Raw genomic sequence first — 19,261 nt, forward strand, 5'->3', positions numbered from 1 at the left:
CGTATCTTAGTGATGTTATGCAAAAAAAGCTCCAAGACTCAGGCTCAATCTGGATGTGAGGAACTAGAGAGTGCTCCATGTCAATGATGACACCCCAGTTCCAGGCCTGAGTGACGAGCAGGGTTCTGTTGTTGTCCACTGTGGTCAGGAAAGGAGGTAGTGGACTTGTGTTTTGCGGGAGATTAAGAGCTCTGGTTTAGCCATGTTGCACTTGAGCTCACGGTGAGACTTCCAGGAGGCAATGTCAGCAAGAGAGGCTGAGATGTTAGTGTTCTACAGAATGAGACTGGTCTGTGAATCACCATCATAGAGCTGGTATTGTGTTTGCAGATGAAATTACTCAGTGCTAGGTGTAGCGGGAGACGAGCCGGGGCCCAAGGCCAGAGCCCTGAGGAACCCCCCAGACAGCTGAAGTGGGACTGAGGGGGAAGTTCAGAAGGACTCCTTGTAGGAGCAATTGGAGAGGTGGGAGGAGACTCAGCGAAGGGCAGTCACACAAGCCAAGGCAGGACAAGACTTCAAGAAGAGCCTGGGCGACTGGGTGGCAGGCAGCTGACAGGTCAAGGCGGATGGGTCTGTGTCGGCTAAGAGGTCATGACAGACTTGGGTGAGTGTGAAGCACAAGGAACAAGAGCCAGAGTGGAGCGGAACGCCAGCCAGCGAGCGTAAACCTTGTGTCCTGTGGCCTTAGAACTGAAAGGGAACTGAGCTTGTTTGTTATGATGGGAGAAACTAAAGCATGCCTGCCGGCCATGGGAAGGTGTTGTCACAGAGGGGCATGCCCCAGAGACCAGTGAGCGGTTACGGAGAAGGGTAAAGGAGGAAATGAGAGTGGCACAAGGGAGCAGATGGTCCTGGGGATCGAGGAGGCGAGCAGATGAGAAATTTCTGCCTCTGTTCTCAGGGAGAAGGCGGCGAGAGCTGTAGGAGGCAAAGGGAAGGCAAGCCGAGAGGGGGAAGGTCACATTATAGTTTGTCAATCTGCTCTTGGAAGGAATTGCCGCATTCCTTTGTGGAGAGAGCAGCGGAGGCAGGAGGAGCAGAGGGTTTGAGGAGTGACTCAAATGTGGCAAAAAGAGGGCTGGGACTGTGGGGGTGCGACTCAGGTAAGGTGGAGACGTAGCGTCATTTAGCAAGGCTGCTGGCAGAGCTGAAAGAGGCGAGAACATAAGAAGGGCCCTACTGGGTCAGACCCAAGGTCCATCCAGCCCAGGATCCTGCCTGCTGACAGTGGCCAATGCCAGGTACCCCAGAGGGAGCGAACAGAACAAGGAATCACCAAGTGACTCATCCCCTGTCGCCCATTCCCAGCGTCTGGCAAACAGAGGCTAGGGACACCATCCCTGCCCATCCTGGCTCATAGCCATTGATGGACCTATCCTCCATGAACTTATCTAGTTCTTTTTTGAACCCTGTTATAGTCTTGGCCTTCACAACATCCTCTGGCAAGGAGTTCCACAGGTTGACTGTGCGCTGAGTGATGAAATACTTCCTTTTATTTGTTTTAAATCTGCTGCCCATTCATTTAATTTGGTGACCCCTAGTTCTTGTGTTATGAGAAGTATTAAACAACACTTCCTTATCTACTTTCTCTACACCAGTCATGATTTTATAAACCTCAATCATAGCTCCCCTTAGCTGTCTCTTTTCCAAGCTGAAAAGTCCCAGTCTTATTAATCTCTCCTCATATGGAAGCCGTTCCATACGCTGAATCATTTTTATTGCTCTTTTCTGAACCTTTTCCAAGTCCAATATAACTTTTTTGAGATGGGGTGACCACATCTGCACGCAGTATTCAAGATGTGGGCGTACCATGGATTTATATACAGGCAACTTGATATTTTCTGTCCTATTATCGATCCCTTTCTTAATTATTGCCAGCATTCTGTTTGACGGCCGCTGCACATTGAGTGGATGTTTTCAGAGACCTATCCACAATGACTCCAAGATCTCTTTCTTGAGTGGTAACAGCTAATTTAGACCCCCATCATTGTATATGTATAGTTGGGATGATGTTTTCCAAAGTGCATTACTTTGCATTTATCAACATTAAATTTCATCTGCCATTTTGTTCCCAGTCACTCAGTTTTGAGAGACCCTTTTGTAGCTAAAAGAAAAGGAGTACTTGTGGCACCTTAGAGACTAACCAATTTATTTGAGCATAAGCTTTCGTGAGCTACAGCTCACTTCATCGGATGCATACCGTGGAAACTGCAGCAGACTTTATATATACACAGAGAATATGAAACAATACCTCCTCCCACCCCACTGTCCTGCTGGTAATAGCTTATCTAAAGTGATCATCAGGTGGGCCATTTCCAGCACAAATCCAGGTTTTCTCACCCTCCACCCCCTCACACAAATTCACTCTCCTGCTGGTGATAGCCCATCCAAAGTGACAACTCTTTACACAATGTGCATGACAATCAAGTTGGGCTATTTCCTGCACAAATCCAGGCTACCAGCACTCCCAGCTACCTTCCAGACACCACTGACTTCCTGAGGAAACTTCAATCCACCGGTGATCTTCCTGATAACACCATCCTGGCCACTATGGATGTAGAAGCCCTCTACACCAACATTCCACACAAAGATGGACTACAAGCCGTCAAGAACACTATCCCCGATAATGTCACGGCTAACCTGGTGGCTGAACTTTGTGACTTTGTCCTTACCCATAACTATTTTACATTTGGGGACAATGTATACCTTCAGATCAGCGGCACTGCTATGGGTACCCACATGGCCCCACAGCATGCCAACATTTTTATGGCTGATTTAGAACAACGCTTCCTCAGCTCTCGTCCCCTAAAGCCCCTACTCTACTTGCGCTATATTGATGACATCTTCATCATCTGGACCCATGGAAAAGAAGCCCTTAAGGAATTCCACCATGATTTCAACAATTTCCATCCCACCACCAACCTCAGCCTGGTCCAGTCCACACAAGAGATCCACTTCCTGAACACTACAGTGCTAATAAACAATGGTCACATAAACACCACCCTATACCGGAAACCTACTGACCGCTATTCCTACCTGCATGCCTCCAGCTTTCACCCTGACCACACCACACGATCCATCGTCTACAGCCAAGCTCTGCGATACAACCGCATTTGCTCCAACCCTTCAGACAGAGACAAACACCTACAAGATCTCTGTCAAGCTTTCTTACAACTACAATACCCACCTGCGGAAGTAAAGAAACAGATTGATAGAGCCAGAAGAGTTCCCAGAAGTTACCTACTACAGGACAGGCCTAACAAAGAAAATAACAGAACGCCACTAGCCGTCACCTTCAGCCCCCAACTAAAACCCCTCCAACGCATTATTAAGGATCTACAACCTATCCTAAAGGATGACCCAGCACTCTCACAAATCTTGGGAGACAGGCCAGTCCTTGCCTACAGACAGCCCCGCAACCTGAAGCAAATACTCACCAACAACCACATACCACACAACAGAACTACTAACCCAGGAATTTATCCTTGCAACAAAGCCCGTTGCCAGCTGTGTCCACATATCTATTCAGGGGACACCATCTCAGGGCCTAATCACATCAGCCACACTATCAGAGGCTCGTTCACCTGCACATCCACCAATGTGATATATGCCATCATGTGCCAGCAATGCCCCTGTGCCATGTACATTGGTCAAATTGGACAGTCTCTACGTAAAAGAATAAATGGACACAAATCAGATGTCAAGAATTATAACATTCATAAACCAGTCGGAGAACACTTCAATCTCTCTGGTCACGCAATCACAGACATGAAGGTCGCTATCTTAAAACAAAAAAACTTCAAATCCAGACTCCAGCGAGAAACTGCTGAATTGGAATTCATTTGCAAATTGGATACTATTAATTTAGGCTTAAATAGAGACTGGGAGTGGCTAAGTCATTATGCAAGGTAGCCTGTGTCCTCTTGTTTTTTCCTACCCCCCCGCCAGATGTTCTGGTTTAACTTGGATTTAAACTTGGAGAGTGGTCAGTTTGGATGAGCTATTACCAGCAGGAGAGTGAGTTTGTGTGTGTATGGGGGTGGGGGGGATGTGAGAAAACCTGGATTTGTGCAGGAAATAGCCCAACTTGATTGTCATGCACATTGTGTAAAGAGTTGTCACTTTGGATGGGCTATCACCAGCAGGAGAGTGAATTTGTGTGGGGGGGTGGAGGGTGAGAAAACCTGGATTTGTGCTGGAAATGGCCCACCTGATGATCACTTTAGATAAGCTATTACCAGCAGGACAGTGGGGTGGGAGGAGGTATTGTTTCATATTCTCTGTGTATATATAAAGTCTGCTGCAGTTTCCACGGTATGCATCCGATGAAGTGAGCTGTAGCTCACGAAAGCTTATGCTCAAATAAATTGGTTAGTCTCTAAGGTGCCACAAGTACTCCCTTTCTTTTTGCGAATACAGACTAACACGGCTGTTACTCTGAAACCTTTTGTAGCTCTTTGCAATCTGCCTGGGTCTTAACTATCTTTAGTAGTTTTGTATCAGATTTGTAATGGCCTGCCTCGCTTGGATGCTTAGAGTATTTCTGGATTTCCAGGGCTCCATGATGGAGTTTTAGGCTATTCCTTGATTCAGAGCGAGGGTTGTGGGTGGCCCTTGGCTGGAAAAGCCCCTCCCCCCCAGACTGTGCATGTTCGAGTCCCCTGTAAGCTCATCCCAGATGGCAGCGATCCTCCTGTGACTCCTGCCCCTGAGGATGCTGCAGGGAGAAGCACGGACAAAGCACCCGAAGAAGGTACTGCTCCCTTTGGTGGCTAGAACTGGTTCTTCCATCTCTGTGCTTCCTACCTGCTTGCAGCCAGCACAGCTGCTGGGAAGGGCTCTCCTTGGGCCAGTCGGAGTCGGAGCCTCTGCTGGGGTTCTGGGCTTGATGGGCTTTGGTGCTGGGATTGTCTTGTGTTGGGGTTTGGCTGGAGGGCCGTCCTAGTCTGGGCTCTGGTGGTGGTTGGGGAATCATAGAATCATAGAATATCAGGGTTGGAAGGGACCTCAGGAGGCCATCTAGTCCAACCCCCTGCTCAGAGCAGGACCGATCCCCAATTAAATCATCCCAGCCAGGGCTTTGTCAAGCCTGACCTTAAAAACTTCTAAGGAAGGAGATTCCACCACCTCCCTAGGTAACGCATTCCAGTGCTTCACCACCCTTCTAGTGAAAAAGTTTTTCCTAATATCCAACCTAAATCTCCCCCACTGCAACTTGAGACCATTACTCCTTGTTCTGTCATCTGCTACCACTGAGAATAGTCTAGATCCATCCTCTTTGGAACCCCCTTTCAGGTAGTTGAAAGCAGCTATGAAATCCCCCCTCATTCTTCTCTTCCGTAGACTAAACATCCCCAGTTCCCTCAGCCTCTCCTCATAAGTCATGTGTTCCAGTCCCCTAATCACTTTTGTTGCCCTCCGCTGGACTCTTCCCAATTTTTCCACATCCTTCCAATAGTGTGGGGCTCAAAACTGGACACAGTACTCCAGATGAGGCCTCACCAGTGTCGAATAGAGGGGAACGATCACGTCCCTCGATCTGCTGGCAATGCCCCTACTTATACATCCCAAAATGCCATTGGCCTTCTTGGCAACAAGGGCACACTGTTGACTCCTATCCAGCTTCTCGTCCACTGTCACCCCTAGGTCCTTCTCTGCAGAACTGCTGCCGAGCCATTCGGTCCCTAGTCTGTAGCAGTGCATTGGATTCTTCCGTCCTAAGTGTAGGACTCTGCACTTGTCCTTGTTGAACCTCATCAGATTCCTTTTGGCCCAATCCTCCAATTTTTCTAGGTCCCTCTGTATCCTATCCCTACCCTCCAGCGTATCTACCACTCCTCCCAGTTTAGACTCTTCCCCCTCATGTTTTTCTCCCAGGGGATCCTGCCCATCAGTTCCCTGAGGGAGTCAAAGTCTGCTTTTCTGAAGTCCAGGGTCCGTATTCTGCTGCTTTCTTTTCTTCCTTGTGTCAGGATCCTGAACTCGACCATCTCATGGTCACTGCCTCCCAGGTTCCCATCCACTTTTGCTTCCCCTACTAATTCTTCCCGGTTTGTGAGCAGCAGGTCAAGAAGAGCTCTGCCCCTAGTTGGTTCCTCCAGCACTTGCACCAGGAAATTGTCCCCTTCACTTTCCAAAAACTTCCTGGATTGTCTGTGCACCGCTGTATTGCTCTCCCAGCAGATATCAGGGTGATTGAAGTCTCCCATGAGAACCAGGGCGTGCGATCTAGTAACTTCTGCAAGTTGCCGAAAGAAAGCCTCGTCCACCTCATCCCCCTGATCCGGTGGTCTATAGCAGACTCCCACCACAACATTACCCATGTTGCTCACACTTCTAAACTTAATCCAGAGACTCTCAGGTTTTTCTGCAGTTTCATACTTGAGCTCTGAGCAGTCATACTGATCCCTTACATACAGTGCAACTCCCCCACCTTTTCTGCCCTGCCTGTCCTTCCTGAACAGTTTATATCCATCCATGACAGTACTCCAGTCATGTGAGTTATCCCACCAAGTCTCTGTTATTCCAATCACATCAAAATTCCTTGACTGTGCCAGGACTTCCAGTTCTCCCTGCTTGTTTCCCAGGCTTCGTGCATTTGTGTATAGGCACTTGAAATAACTCGCTGATCGCCCCTCTTTCTCAGTATGAGGCAGGAGCCCTCCCCTCTCACGCGCTCCTGCTCGTGCTTCCTCCCAGTATCCCTCTTCCCCACCTACCTCAGGGCTTTGGTCTCCTTCCCCTGGTGAACCTAGTTTAAAGCCCTCCTCACTAGGTTAGCCAGCCTGCTCGTGAAGATGCTCTTCCCTCTCTTCGTTAGGTGGAGCCCGTCTCTGCCTAGCACTCCTCCTTCTTGGAACACCATCCCATGCTCAAAGAATCCAAAGCCTTCTCTCTGACACCACCTGCGTAGCCATTCGTTGACTTCCACGATTCGACGATCCCTACCCCGGCCTTTTCCTTCCACGGGGAGGATGGACGAGAAGACCACTTGTGCCTCAAACTTCTTTATCCTCCTTCCCAGAGCCACGTAGTCTGCAGTGATCCGCTCAAGGTCATTCTTGGCAGTATCATTGGTGCCCACGTGGAGAAGCAGGAAGGGGTAGCGATCCGAGGGCTTGATGAGTCTCGGCAGTCTCTCCGTCACATCACGAATCTTAGCCCCTGGCAAGCAGCAGACTTCTCAGTTTTCCCGGTCAGGGCAGCAGATAGATGACTCAGTCCCCCTGAAGAGAGAATCCCCAATCACCACCACCCGCCTCCTTCTCTTGGGAGCGGTAGTCGTGGAACCCCCAACCCTAGGACAGTGCATCTCATGTGGGTTGTGTGTGGAGGTCTCTCCCGTGCTGGAAGGGCCCTGGGCTCTGGCAACGGCTAGTGGGGGGGAATGGGACAGTTTCTCTGGAGTGGGAGGGGCTCTAGGTACATGGGCACTAGAAGAATAAACAACATTCACACTTTGTCCATGAAGCACTTTCAGGCTGTTTGGGCTTTCTGGGCTCTGGGCACTTCCCCTGCACACACCCTGAGTTCCAGTGCCGGGTGCCACACACTTGAACGCCTGGTCTTGGCCTTCAAGGCCCTTTATCACTTGAAGGACTCAGTGATTATGGCAGATGTACACTGGCACAGGAGTGCCCAGCCTGATGGTAACAAAACCTGGTCCTTGCCTGCCGGGGGGGTTCTATTACCTCTGCATATGGCATTGCTGAACACTGTGTCCTGCTCCGGAGGCCGCACTTCAAAGGGAATGTTGAAAAATAGGAAAAGGTTCAGGACAGAGTGGTGAGTGTTCAAGATTTGGAAAAGCTGCTTTGGAATGGAGACTAAATAAACTCCATCTATTTAGTTTAGCCACGAGAAGGCTAAGAGGTGACTGATCACATTCTACAATTACCTCCATAGGGAAGAGATGTCTGCTAACAAAGCGTGCTTAATTCTACCAGACAAAGGCAGAACAAGCTCCAATGGCTATCAGCTGCAGCTAGACAAATTCAGACTAGAAATAAGGCACAAATATTTAGCAGTGAGAGTGATTGTGCCACTATTTAATGGTGTGTGACTGTTTGAAAAGGTTAAATAGAATGACCTAGGTAACTACAGGTTTGTCAGGCTGATGTTGTTCCTGGACAAAATAATGGGACAGCTGATATAGGACTTGATTAATAAAGAATTAAAGGGGGTGGGTGTAATATAATTAATGCCAACCAAAATGCGTTTATGGAAAATAGATCTTGTCAAATAAATGTGCTATTTTTTGATGAGATTACATCAAAGGTAAGTACTGATGATGCAATAGCCAGACTTCTGTATGGGATTTGACTTGGTACCAGAGGACATTTTGATTAAGAAATTAGAATGATATACAGTTAATATGGCACACAGCTGGATTAAAAACTGGTTAACTTTTAGATCTCAAAATGTAATTGGGAATCATCAAACAGGTGGGTTGTCAGTGGGGTCCTACAGTCATCAGTTCCTGGCCTTATGTTATTTAACATTTTTATCAGTTACCTAGAAGAAAATGTAAAATCATCACTGATAAAGTTTGACACAAAAATTGGTGGGGCAGTGGTAAATAGTGAGGAGCACAGGTCACTGACACAGGGATCGGGATTGCTTGGAACCTGGGCGCAAGCAAACAGTATGTGTTTTAATATAGCCAATGTAAACTTATACATCTAGCAACAGAAAAATATAGGCGCAAAGACTGCAGTCTGTACATACGGGACAGGGGCCTCAATCCTGGGAAGCAGTGACTCTGGAAAAGCCTTGGGGTTGTGGTGGATAATCAGTATTTCCCAAGCTGTGTTGCTAGCTGGGTTTTGGCACAGTTTCTGTATGGATGTCCAGCATCCTGTGTGGGCAGCGGGAGTCTCTCAGGAAAGGAGGAAGGGGGCTCTGTGCTCTGTCAGAGGCTAGATTGGTGATGGTCATGGCCAAAGGACTGTCGACCTCCCCTCGCTCCCCCAAGGCGGGGGCGGGGCCGAGGGTCTCCCAGTGCAATTCTGTGTGTGATGGGGGCATTGTTGAGGGTGAGAGACGCTGCTGGTTGGGCTCTGGGTTTTCCTGAACTGGAAATTGGTGGGGTGCGGTTAACAAAGCACCGGAGACCCAGGAAGAAATGGAGCAGAGGCCAAGCCCCGGGAGCAGCTGAGCCATGCTGAAGGACTGACTAGCTGGGTTTAGAGCAGCTGCATTGCTCTGGCTGGTTCGGTGCAGAGTGGGCGAGTGTCCCTGTTGGAGGGGGAGGGGCAACCATGGGGGGCAGGCATTCGCAGCTCTGCTGGGGGGCAGGGACTCTTCAAAGTTGTTTTACCAAAACCAAATAAAAGGGGGCAGAGGGGCTGTGATGGGAGACACCTGCCCATTGCTGCAGTCAGCCCCCTTCTCTCTCTCTCACCGCCCTCCCCCACGGCCTGCTCACCATGTTGCATCTGTTGCAGGTGCTGGCTGCCCACCATGCGGAGGTAAGAGCTGGGCCCAGGCCCCACGCCCCAAGGATGGGGCAGAGGCGAAAGAATTGGCAGGCATCCCCTTAACACCAGCTTGTCGTGGGAGGGCACCAGGGTTAGCCGCCAGGCCAGGGCAGTACCAGTATGGGGGGGTGGTACCTGCTTCCTTAAGGCACACCATGGTGGGAGGGGTTGGGGGAGTGGGACATGTGTCCACGGGGTGACACGAGTTTACATTTGGGGGGGGGGAGTTGGCTGTGTGCCAGGAAAGAGCCTGGCACTGCACATGGGGGTGGGGGGGTACACACACAGATTGGGTGGGTAGGTGCAGATTTCAGTGACCACATGCTGGGATGTGTGTGTGGGGGGGTCAATGTTCCCTCTAATTTCTGACAGGCTGTATGCACAAAAAATGTCTTATGTGCAAATTGTTGTGCTTCTGTGCAAATGTTTGTGTGCACGGTGTCTCGCTGTGTGCACAGGGTTTAGTATCTGTGCGCGCGTGCACCCATGCACAGCTTAGAGCGAACGGGGGGGAGTGGGGGGCTGCACACTGGGCTAGAATGGGGATGGGACGAGGCTGCACACTGGGCTCGGATGGGGGGCAGGCTTGGTGGCTGCGTGCTGGGATGTGGGGATGCAATGGCGGGACAGTGGGCTGGGGCACAGGGGGGTTGTACAGGGGGTGGGTGGCTTTGGCACCTGTCCCCGCCCAGCCTCACCTGCTGTCTCTGTGTCCTCCCCCCCACGTTTCATGTTTAGATTCAGAAAACCAGCTGGGCCTCTCCCTGCAGACAGGTGAGTGCTGCAGGATGGGCTGCCCTGGCCTCCCTGCCAATTCCTTGCCCTAGGGCCACCCAGCTTCTGCTGCCTCAACCTCCTGCCCCGGGCCACCCGGCCTCCCCATCTTCTGTCACCTCCATCCCTTGCCCTGGCTCTCCTGGCCTCTCCCTGCCCCTGTGCTGTGACACCAGCTTCCTCCTCCCCTCCCTGGGAGCAGCGCTTGGCTTGGTCCCACTCTCCCAGGCCTTGAGCTCTCCCTCCCCCTCTGTGTCTGGTACCTCACCCCCCCTTGCTCTCCTGTGTCTGCAGCGGACGTGCTGGCTGGTCTCTTTGGGGTTCTCTTTGCAGTCACGGCTCTGGCCTTCCTCATCTACATCCACAAGCAGCGGAGCCAGAACACAAGGTGAGAGCTGGGAGCCACCGGCATGCTCCACGCCCCGCTGCCTGGATGCGGGAACCACACCCCGACCCTTCTCCCTCCCTCTGTCCTGAACCCCCATTCAATTTACGATTCTCCCTCGCTGCCCCCCCCCTCCCCCAGCCAAGTTCCCCTTCCCCCCTGTGCCCTACCCTGCAAAGGCTGGGAGAGTCGCAGCTCACCTGGCACAAGCCACTCCTGCGTGTAGGGAGAGAGTGCCCAGAGGCTGGGGGGGGGGGTGTGTGAGTGGGGAGAACCTGCCCCATGACACAGAAGGGGGGGCTGCCAGGGAGTTGCAGGCGATCGGTCCTTTCTCAGCTCATTCCAGGGCTCCCTGACGCCCCAGTGTTCTCCCTTCCCTGCAGGCCGGACTCTCACCCCAAGCCCAACGTCATCTACACAGCAGCCACCACAGATGAGAATGCGGTGTAGGCAGGGCTCCTGCTGCCCAGCGAGGGCCTCTGGCACACGGAAGGAGACCAGCACACGCACCCTTGGGCTCTGCTGGCTGGACCCTGCCACTCACAGCCAGCCAAGCACGCCCTCCCTCCCCACCAAGTGGCCAGAGCAGCAGGGGCCCCTTCTCTGGGGCCTTCACTCCTTGAGGCCCGGTTACCTGCACTGAGGCTCAGCAGAGACTGAGGGGAAAAACTCTGCCCCTTTCACAGATACTTTTTTTAAAGATACAATAAAATCAATGAAATAGAAACCTATTGCTATGCCAGCCCTGCCTCTGCTGCAGGAGCTCCTCTGCTGTGGGATCGCCCCAGGCAGATACACCAGGCCAGGGCTAGGAAGCACCCCTGTGTGGGACCAGCTGCCCTCAGCAGCACAGTGGATGGCTCCAGCTAGAGCAGCCAGGAAGCCCCAGAAAAGGATGCTGCAGCTGGGCTTTGCCTTCCTGAGCACTCATGTAGCTACTCTGGCCCACACCCCCGCCAGTGGATTCATTCTTAGTGCACCTTGGGCTGAGCAGCAGGAGAAGTCATTGCCATGGGGCCTGTCACAGGTGGGAGGGGGGGGTCCCATGGCCTCTGGCCTGCCCCCAGGGGCTCAGCAGCCAGACACCCTGCATGCAGCAGTAGAGGCTAGACAGCTACTGCCCAGCTTCCTGTGACCCTCCAGCGGGGTTCGTTACTGTGCCAGCCTGGAGCCCAGCATCCACCTGGCAGCATCCAACCAGCGCCCCACTCACCCACTCGATGCCGGTGCCACGTGCCGTGGTACTGGCAGACGCCTAGTGGCCATGTGGAGTCCCTGCACCATTTCTGTAAAACAAGGACACACAATCCCCTCCCAAGGACAGTGGCAGTGTGGTCCAGTGCATACAGCACTGGACCAAGGCTCAGAACAGCTGGGTTCTGTTCCAGGTTGCCCCACTGGCCTGTTGGGTGACCGTACACAAGTCAATTCCATGCCTGTGCCTTGGTTTCCCCAGCTGTAAAACAAGGATAATGACCCTGCCCCTACACGTGAAATGTTGCATACAAGCTGGGTATCACCCCAACTTCCCACTCCCAGCATGGCAGATGCACCGCATGCGCAGGACCCATCCCATCCCCCACAGCCACACACAAATTCTCTGAGGCTGGTATTTCTCTTTATTGATATAAAAGCCCATTACAAACTCAGTCAGTCTTGGCTCTCTGCCCTGGTGCCTCTGCATGGCTTCCGGGTCCCTGCTCCCAGTTCCACCTCACATCCCCAGGGCTGGTGCCAGCTCGGGCACCTCATATCCACCCCCACCAGAGACATGGGCAGGGTCACTGATCCCGCCCCGGATAAACCTTTGCCACCGCCCCTCCTCCCAGCATGTCTGCACAAGGCATGCAGCTACCAGCTGCACTGTGCCAGCATCACCTGCCCATCCCCTTCCCGCACCAGCATCAGCCCTTTGGCACCACTCATCCCCTCTCCATGCCAGTGCTGGGCAGCCAGTCAGCCTCACCCTTTGCCACCCACCTGTTCTGCATTTCCCATTGAATGCCACCCACCATCCTTCTCAGGCCAGTACCTGGCAGTCTGTCCCATACCAGCAGCCAGGCACTTGGGGCCAGGGCTGGGAATTCAGCCCCCTGGTACAGCCACTCCTGGGCAAGGGGAAAGGACGTTGCAGCTCCTTAGTGCCTAGCCTCCCCGGCTCGGCGCTTTGATGTATCCAGGCAAATTGCTGACCAGATCACAGACTTCCTGGGGCTGAGAAGGACTCTCCCTGTATGTGGCAGAAAGAGCCCACCACACACACTGCTTGTGGACCAGGTACAGTGAGTTCTGGAGAACCCCTCACACCATGTTGAACCATGGGTCTTTCAAGGGTGGGCTAAACCAGTCCAGGTCCACAGCATGAAGGGACAGGGGTTGGTAGGACAGGGTGAGCAGCCCTCAGCTATCAGACATTCTGATGGCTACTCCCTGGCTGCAGGAGCCCCCGGACACCTGCCTCCAGCAGGGACTGATCGGGGGACTCCCATTCCAGAAGAGAGAAAGGATATTGCAGAGAAGGGAACTGTAGGTCCCAGCTGACAGCACCAGAGGGAGGGCAGGGCAGGCAGAGAGCAGCTGAGGGGAGAGCTCCTGATGGACCCTCAGGATCCTGGCTGGGGGCTTGTCTCGCTCTGCTGCCCTGTGGAGAAGCAAAGGCAAGGGGGTGAGTTCAGGCACCCAGCTCACAGGGTTCCAGAGTAGGTCATTTCCTGCCCCATTCTCACAGAAAAGGGGCAGCACCCTGATGAACAGCCCCAGATTGGGGTGTTTCCCCACCTGCTAGTGCTAGGAAAGAGTTAATGTCACTGCTGAAGGGGCTCAGATCAGGGCATTCCCCCTGCCCCAAAGCAGGCCATGTCCTCCCCCAATACTGGGGTAGCCCCTCCCAGCATTCCCCTCAGAGGCATGGCCTCGGCAGGGCTCCTGCTCTGGATGTGGGGCTGGAGCGGGTACTCACCCCGCAGGGACCGGAGCAGGTTCCGAGTGCAGCCTCCTGACAGGATGTAGGCCCATGCCGCCGTGGCAAACATCAGCAGGTAGGAGGGGATGAGGCTGCCCACGTACAGGGGGTTCCAAAACGTCTGGGAGGAGAGCAGCAAACAGGGTGAGAGCAGCGGAGGAGCCGGGGGAGCCCCAGAGGTAGCTGGCTCAGGCCCCCTCGATGCTCTGATCTCCTTCCCTGACACTCCTTGCTCCGCACCTGGCTGGGGCACGGTGCTCTGAGGGATATGGGGCTGGTGTGCCCAGGGCACCGGGCTGTCTCGCTGGTCTGCAGCAGGACGGCACTGCCCCATGGAGCTAGTGGGTCCTGCAGACTCCTCTGGAGCATTTGGAGTTTGAGGTTCAGGGGTGCTGCATCTCTCACTCACAGGCTTTAGTACCTGGAGGCTGCCTCTGTCTGTTCACACTCATGCAGGTCTCACAGGTGACTCCCTGGAGCAATGGTCATGGGGGAACACCCAGTTCTCCTGGGGGCAGGGACTGTCTTTCTGCATGCAGCACCCATCCTGACAGGGCCCACATCCTGAGGGGGCCCTCACACACCTACCAGATAGTAATTCCTGGCCCAGAACCACCCACCCAGTTCCCTGCAGCACTCAGGCAGCGGTGACCCAGTGGTGTGGGAGCAGCCTGCCCAGCCGCCCACATCTTCGGTTTGCCCTGCCCACGCTTACCGATCCTGACACAATGAGGTGAGTGAGGATGACAGCTGCCATCTCCCACCAGTGCTGGGTCTCACAGCCGTGGAAGAAGAGGATTCCCCAGAAGGTGTGAAGGAAAATCATCACCATGGTCATGAAGGCTGTGAGGAGGAGCATAGATGGTCACAGCTAGGCTGGCAAGGCTGTCCACCAAGCAGAGCCCCGGGCAGAGTCAGGGCCTAGTGGGGTGGGGCACCCATCAACAGAGGGTGAGGAGAACTGGCTTTACCTGAGGGGCAGCGTAGGGCACTGATGTGGAGAGCCGTGCTGGTGAGGGGATGGGTGGGGTGCGAGCAGGATGTCCGTGATGGGGGCGGCAGTGGGCAGGCAGTTTGAGGGGCTGTGGTAGTGGGGTGCCTTAAGGAGGAGGCAGTGATGAGGGGCAGCGTGGGTGAGAAAAGGGTCGATGGTGGTGTTAGTGGAGACATGGCAGGAGTGGGGGAGCAGACTAGGGTGAGGAAGGGATGGATTGGGTGCAGTACGGGAGGGGCAGGGGCTGCTACACCTGTTGCTTAACTGAGATCAGGAAGCAAAGCTGCAAACCTCTGTTGTGTGTGTTCCAGTTCCAATTCCAATAGATCTTTTTCGAGATGGGGCAACCACATCTGCAGGTAGTATTCAAGGTGTGGGCGTCCCATGGATTTATATAGCGGCAACATGATATTCTCTTATTATGTGTCTCTTTCCTAACGATTCCCAATATTCTGTTCACTCTTTTGACTGCCACTGCACTTTGAGCGTATGTTTTCAGAGAACTATCCACAGTGACTCCAAGATCTCCTTCTTGAGTGGTAACAGCTAATTTAGACCCCATCATTTTATATGTATAGTTGGGATGATGTTTTCCAATGTGCATTACTTTGCATTTATCAGCATTGAATTTCATCTGCCATTTTGTTGCCCAGTCACCCAGTTTAGTAAGATCCCTTTGTAGCTCTTTGCAGTCTGCTTTGGACTTAACTTTATCTTAAGTAATTTTGCATCATCTGCAAATTTTGCCACCTCACTGTTTATCCCTTTTTCCTGGTCATTTATGAATAAGTTTAATAGGACTGTCCCAGTACAGACCTCTGGAGGACACCACCATTTACGTCTCTCCATTCTGAAAACTGACTATTCCTATCCTTTCCCATCTTTTAACCAGTTACTGATTCCTGAGAGGACCTTCCCTCTTATCCCATGACAGCTTACTTTGCTTAAGAGCCTTTGGTGAGGGACCTTGTCAAAGACTTTCTGAAAATCTGAATATACTATATCCACTGGATCACCTTCATCCACATGCTTGTTGACCCCCTCAAAGAATTGCAGTAGATTGGTGACACAGGATTTCCCTTTACAAAAACCATGTTGACGCTTCTCCAAAAGATCGTGTTCATCTAGGTGTCTTACAATTCTGTTCTTTACTATAGTTTCAACCATTTTGCCCGATACTGGAGTCAGGCTTACCGGCCTGTAATTGAGAGGATCCCCTCCGGAGCCCTTTTTAAAAATACACATCACATTAGCTATCCTCCTGTCATCTGGTACTGAAACTGATGTAAATGATAGGTTACAAACCACAGTTAGTAGTTCTGCAATTTCACATTTGAGTTCCTTCAGAACTCTTGGGTGATACCATCTGGTCCTGGTGACTTATTACTATTTAATTTTTCAATTTGTTCCAAAACCTCCTCTAATGACACCTCAATCTGGGACAGTTCCTCAGATTTCTCACCTAAAAAGAATGGCTCAGGCTTGGGAATCTCCCTCACATCCTCAGCTGTAAAAAGACCAATGCAAAGAATTAATTTAGTTTCTCCGCAATTGTTTTATCATCCTTGAGTGCTCCTTTAGCACCTCGATCATCCAGTGACCCCACTAGTTGTTTAGCAGGCTTCCTGCTTCTGATCTACTTAAAGAATTTTTTGTTATTACTTCTTGAGTGTTTTTGCTAGCTGTTCTTCACATTCTTTTTTGGCCTTCCTAATTATATTTTTACACTTCATTTGCCAGAGGTTATGCTCCTTTCTATTTTCCTCATTAGAATTTAACTTCCACTTTTTAAAGGATGCCTTTTTGCCTCTCACTGCTTCTTTTACTTTGTTGTTTAGCCACTGTGGCACTTTTTTGATTCTCTATGTTTTTTAATTTGGGGTGTACATTTAAGTTGAGCCTCTATTATGGTGTCTTTAAAAAGTTTCCATGCAGCTTGCAGGGATTTCACTTTTGGTGCTGTACCCTTTAATTTGTGTTTAACTAACCTCCTCATTTTTGTGTAGTCCCCCTTTCTGAAATTAAATGCTACAATGTTGGGCCACTGTGGTGTTTTCCCTGCCACAGGGATGTTAAATTTAATTATATGATGGTCACTATTACCAGCTATATTCACCTCGTGGAACAGATCCTGTGCTCCACTTAGGACTAAATCAAGAATGGTCTCTCCTCTGGTGGGTTCCAGGACTAGCTGCTCCAAGAAGCAGCCATTTAAGGTGTCAGAAACTTTATCTCAGTATCCTGTCCTGAGGGGACATGTGCCCAGTCAATATGAGGATAGTGGAAATCTCTATTATTGAGTTATTTATTTTAATAGCCTGTTACAAATATACAGGGAAGGGTAACAACCTTTATGTATTCAGTAATATAACATTTCTCCTGGCCAGAGTTTACCTGTAAGGGGTTAAAAAGCTCAAATAACCTAGTTGGCACCTGACCAATGGTGCTTTCAAATCTGGGGGTGAGGAGGCTTTGTTGTGCTCTTTGTTTGTGTGTTTTTTTAAGGAGAGAAAGAAACTAGCCCCCCCCCCCAAAAAAAAACTCTTAAGAACCTGCCTAAAAAAGCATCCAAAATTACTAAAACAGTAAGTAAAGCCAGAAAAGGCGTCAGATTATTTTTTGTTTTAGCTTGTGAATTTTCCTTTGCTGGAGGGAGGTTTATTCCTGTTTTGGTAACTTTAAAACTAAGCCTAGAGGGGGATTCTCTGTGTCTTAAATCTTTTTATTTTTCCCTGTAAAATTGCCTTCCATCTTGATTTTACAGGGGTGATTCTTTTACTTTTTTTAATAAAATTCTTCTTTTAAAAGCCTAATTGATTTTCAGTGTTCTAAAGACCCAAAGGTTTGGTCTGTGCTCACCTGTACCAATTGGTGAGGATATTATTCTCAAGCCTCCCCAGGAAAGGGGGGTGTAGGGGCTTAGGGTGATATTTTGGGGGAAATAGGAACTCCAAGTGGTCCTTTCCCTGAACCTTTGTCTAAATCACTTAGTGGTGGCAGCATACCATCCATCCAAGGACAAGGGATTTGTGCCTTGGGGAAGTTTTAACCTAAACTGGTAAAATAAGTTTAGGGCATCTTTCATGCGGGTCCCCACATCTTTACCCCAAAGTTCAGAGTGGGGAGGGAACCCTAACATAGCCTCTCTAATCTCCCTGAGCATTTCACAGTTACTATCACCATCCTGGTCAGTAGTATCTCTCTACTGCTACATTCTTATTATTAGAGCATGGAGTTAGTATCCCTAGAGATTCTATAGCACAGTTTGGCAGGTAGATGGTGCAGTGGGTTGTAGGCCCATTGCTCACCCGAGGTCAGGAAGTAGAGCTGTGAGTCTCCATGGATTCCCACAGTGCCAGGCCCCAGGGCATCTGCCAGGAGGTTAATCATGGAGAAGGCGCCACTCATGAGCCCAAAGCCCAGGCCAGCTACTGTGGGACAGAGAAAACACATGTTGCTGAGCCCAGGGACGTCAGAGCCAGAGACTCTCAGAGAGGCTCCTTGACCTGTCTCCAATCCCCAGAGGCCTCCCCCACAGCCCTGCACAGGGACCCCACAACACTTGCCTCCATTCTGAGGGATCCCTGGTGAGAAATCTCCTTTTCCCAAGAGCCCCCTCCCCTCCTCTATGAGATGCTACCTCCACTCATCCCATATACCCCATCACACAAGCTGGGGTCAGCCCTGCCCCATTGAGGAACATACCATATGCCATCTGCTGGATGGAAATCGGGGAGCAGCCATCTTCACTGAGGGTCACCAGCCCTTCGACTGCCTTCCTGGACAGAGAAAGGAGAGAGTCCCAGTCACACCCCAGTGTACGGCTGCCCATGATGGGATTACTAGGCTGGTTGATAACAGTAACTGTGTAGACGTACTGTACTTGGATCTTTGCAAGGTGTTTGATTTAGCACCACACGATAGTCTGATTAAAAAATTACCTCTACGCAATACCAATGAAGCATAAATTAAACAGATTTAGAACTGGCTGACAGATCTCAGAAAGGAGTTTTGAGAAAGTAAGAATATTTCGTTATATTTTTATGAGTCCTGTCAGCCCATTTCCCCTATGTGCTGCATCATTGCCAAATGGGTGGAAAAGGGCTATCTGCTCTCAAGGCAGGCAAAGAAACAAAGGAGTGGGTGTCATCGAACTGTCTGGGCTTTAGGCTCCACGTCAATGTAGCATCTGAGAAGACAAGGGCAAATCCAATCCCTCAGACATTAACACCCAGTGACCAAGGCCCCAGAGGGTTTGGATTTCCCACCTCTCAGCAGAGAGGCTGAGAACTTTCCCCAGCTGGAGAATAAAGGACTGGGGAGGTATGAGATGGGGGGGATCAGAGCTGGCAGCTGGGAGGAGCCGGGCTCTCACCTGGAGTCTGACCAAGGAGGTCAGACAGAGACAGACAGAGCTTGAACCAAGGGGTTCTCTACAGCTTGGCTGGGTGCTGGGTTGGCCAGACTGGATGACGCTCTAACTGTCAGTTCTCTGGGCTACTCTAAGCGCTCCCTGTGCTGTGTCCAGGTGACTAATAAAGCCAACTGTTCTGGCAGTGCTGTGTGAGTGTCACTGCAGATGCTGGGTGAGATGCATTAATCCCTGCAGAGTGGACAAGTCTCCATCAGGGTCTGTCTCAGTGTGACTTGCTGAGCAGAGCTCA

The 19,261-nt window shown here is 51.1% G+C and overlaps 2 protein-coding genes across 4 annotated transcripts in view; one reads left to right on the forward strand and one right to left on the reverse strand.

Annotated features, from left to right (window-relative positions):
* Positions 1-11,368, forward strand: part of CA9 (carbonic anhydrase 9) — a 70,162-nt gene extending 58,794 nt beyond the window's left edge. For 2 of the 3 annotated variants that reach the window (XM_073343230.2, XM_073343232.2), the window contains 4 exons: positions 9,450-9,473; positions 10,221-10,256; positions 10,551-10,644; positions 11,025-11,368. In XM_073343230.2, the coding sequence (XP_073199331.1) occupies positions 9,450-9,473; positions 10,221-10,256; positions 10,551-10,644; positions 11,025-11,091 (221 nt within the window). In that variant the 3' untranslated portion in view covers positions 11,092-11,368. The remainder of the gene's footprint in view (positions 1-9,449; positions 9,474-10,220; positions 10,257-10,550; positions 10,645-11,024) is intronic. The other variant, XM_073343233.2, reaches the window with a different exon arrangement.
* An 869-nt stretch (positions 11,369-12,237) lies between these two features.
* Positions 12,238-19,261, reverse strand: part of LOC140911042 (gamma-secretase subunit Aph-1b) — a 29,833-nt gene continuing 22,809 nt past the window's right edge. The window contains exons 3-7 of the mRNA XM_073343248.2: positions 18,303-18,376; positions 17,906-18,028; positions 14,319-14,446; positions 13,601-13,724; positions 12,238-13,282 (exon numbers count right to left, since the gene is read on the reverse strand). Of these exons, the coding sequence (XP_073199349.1) occupies positions 13,245-13,282; positions 13,601-13,724; positions 14,319-14,446; positions 17,906-18,028; positions 18,303-18,376 (487 nt within the window). The 3' untranslated portion in view covers positions 12,238-13,244. The remainder of the gene's footprint in view (positions 13,283-13,600; positions 13,725-14,318; positions 14,447-17,905; positions 18,029-18,302; positions 18,377-19,261) is intronic.

The sequence above is a fragment of the Lepidochelys kempii genome, chromosome 5 (assembly GCF_965140285.1).
Source record: "Lepidochelys kempii isolate rLepKem1 chromosome 5, rLepKem1.hap1, whole genome shotgun sequence".
In the NCBI taxonomy this organism is placed as follows: Eukaryota; Metazoa; Chordata; order Testudines; family Cheloniidae; genus Lepidochelys; species Lepidochelys kempii.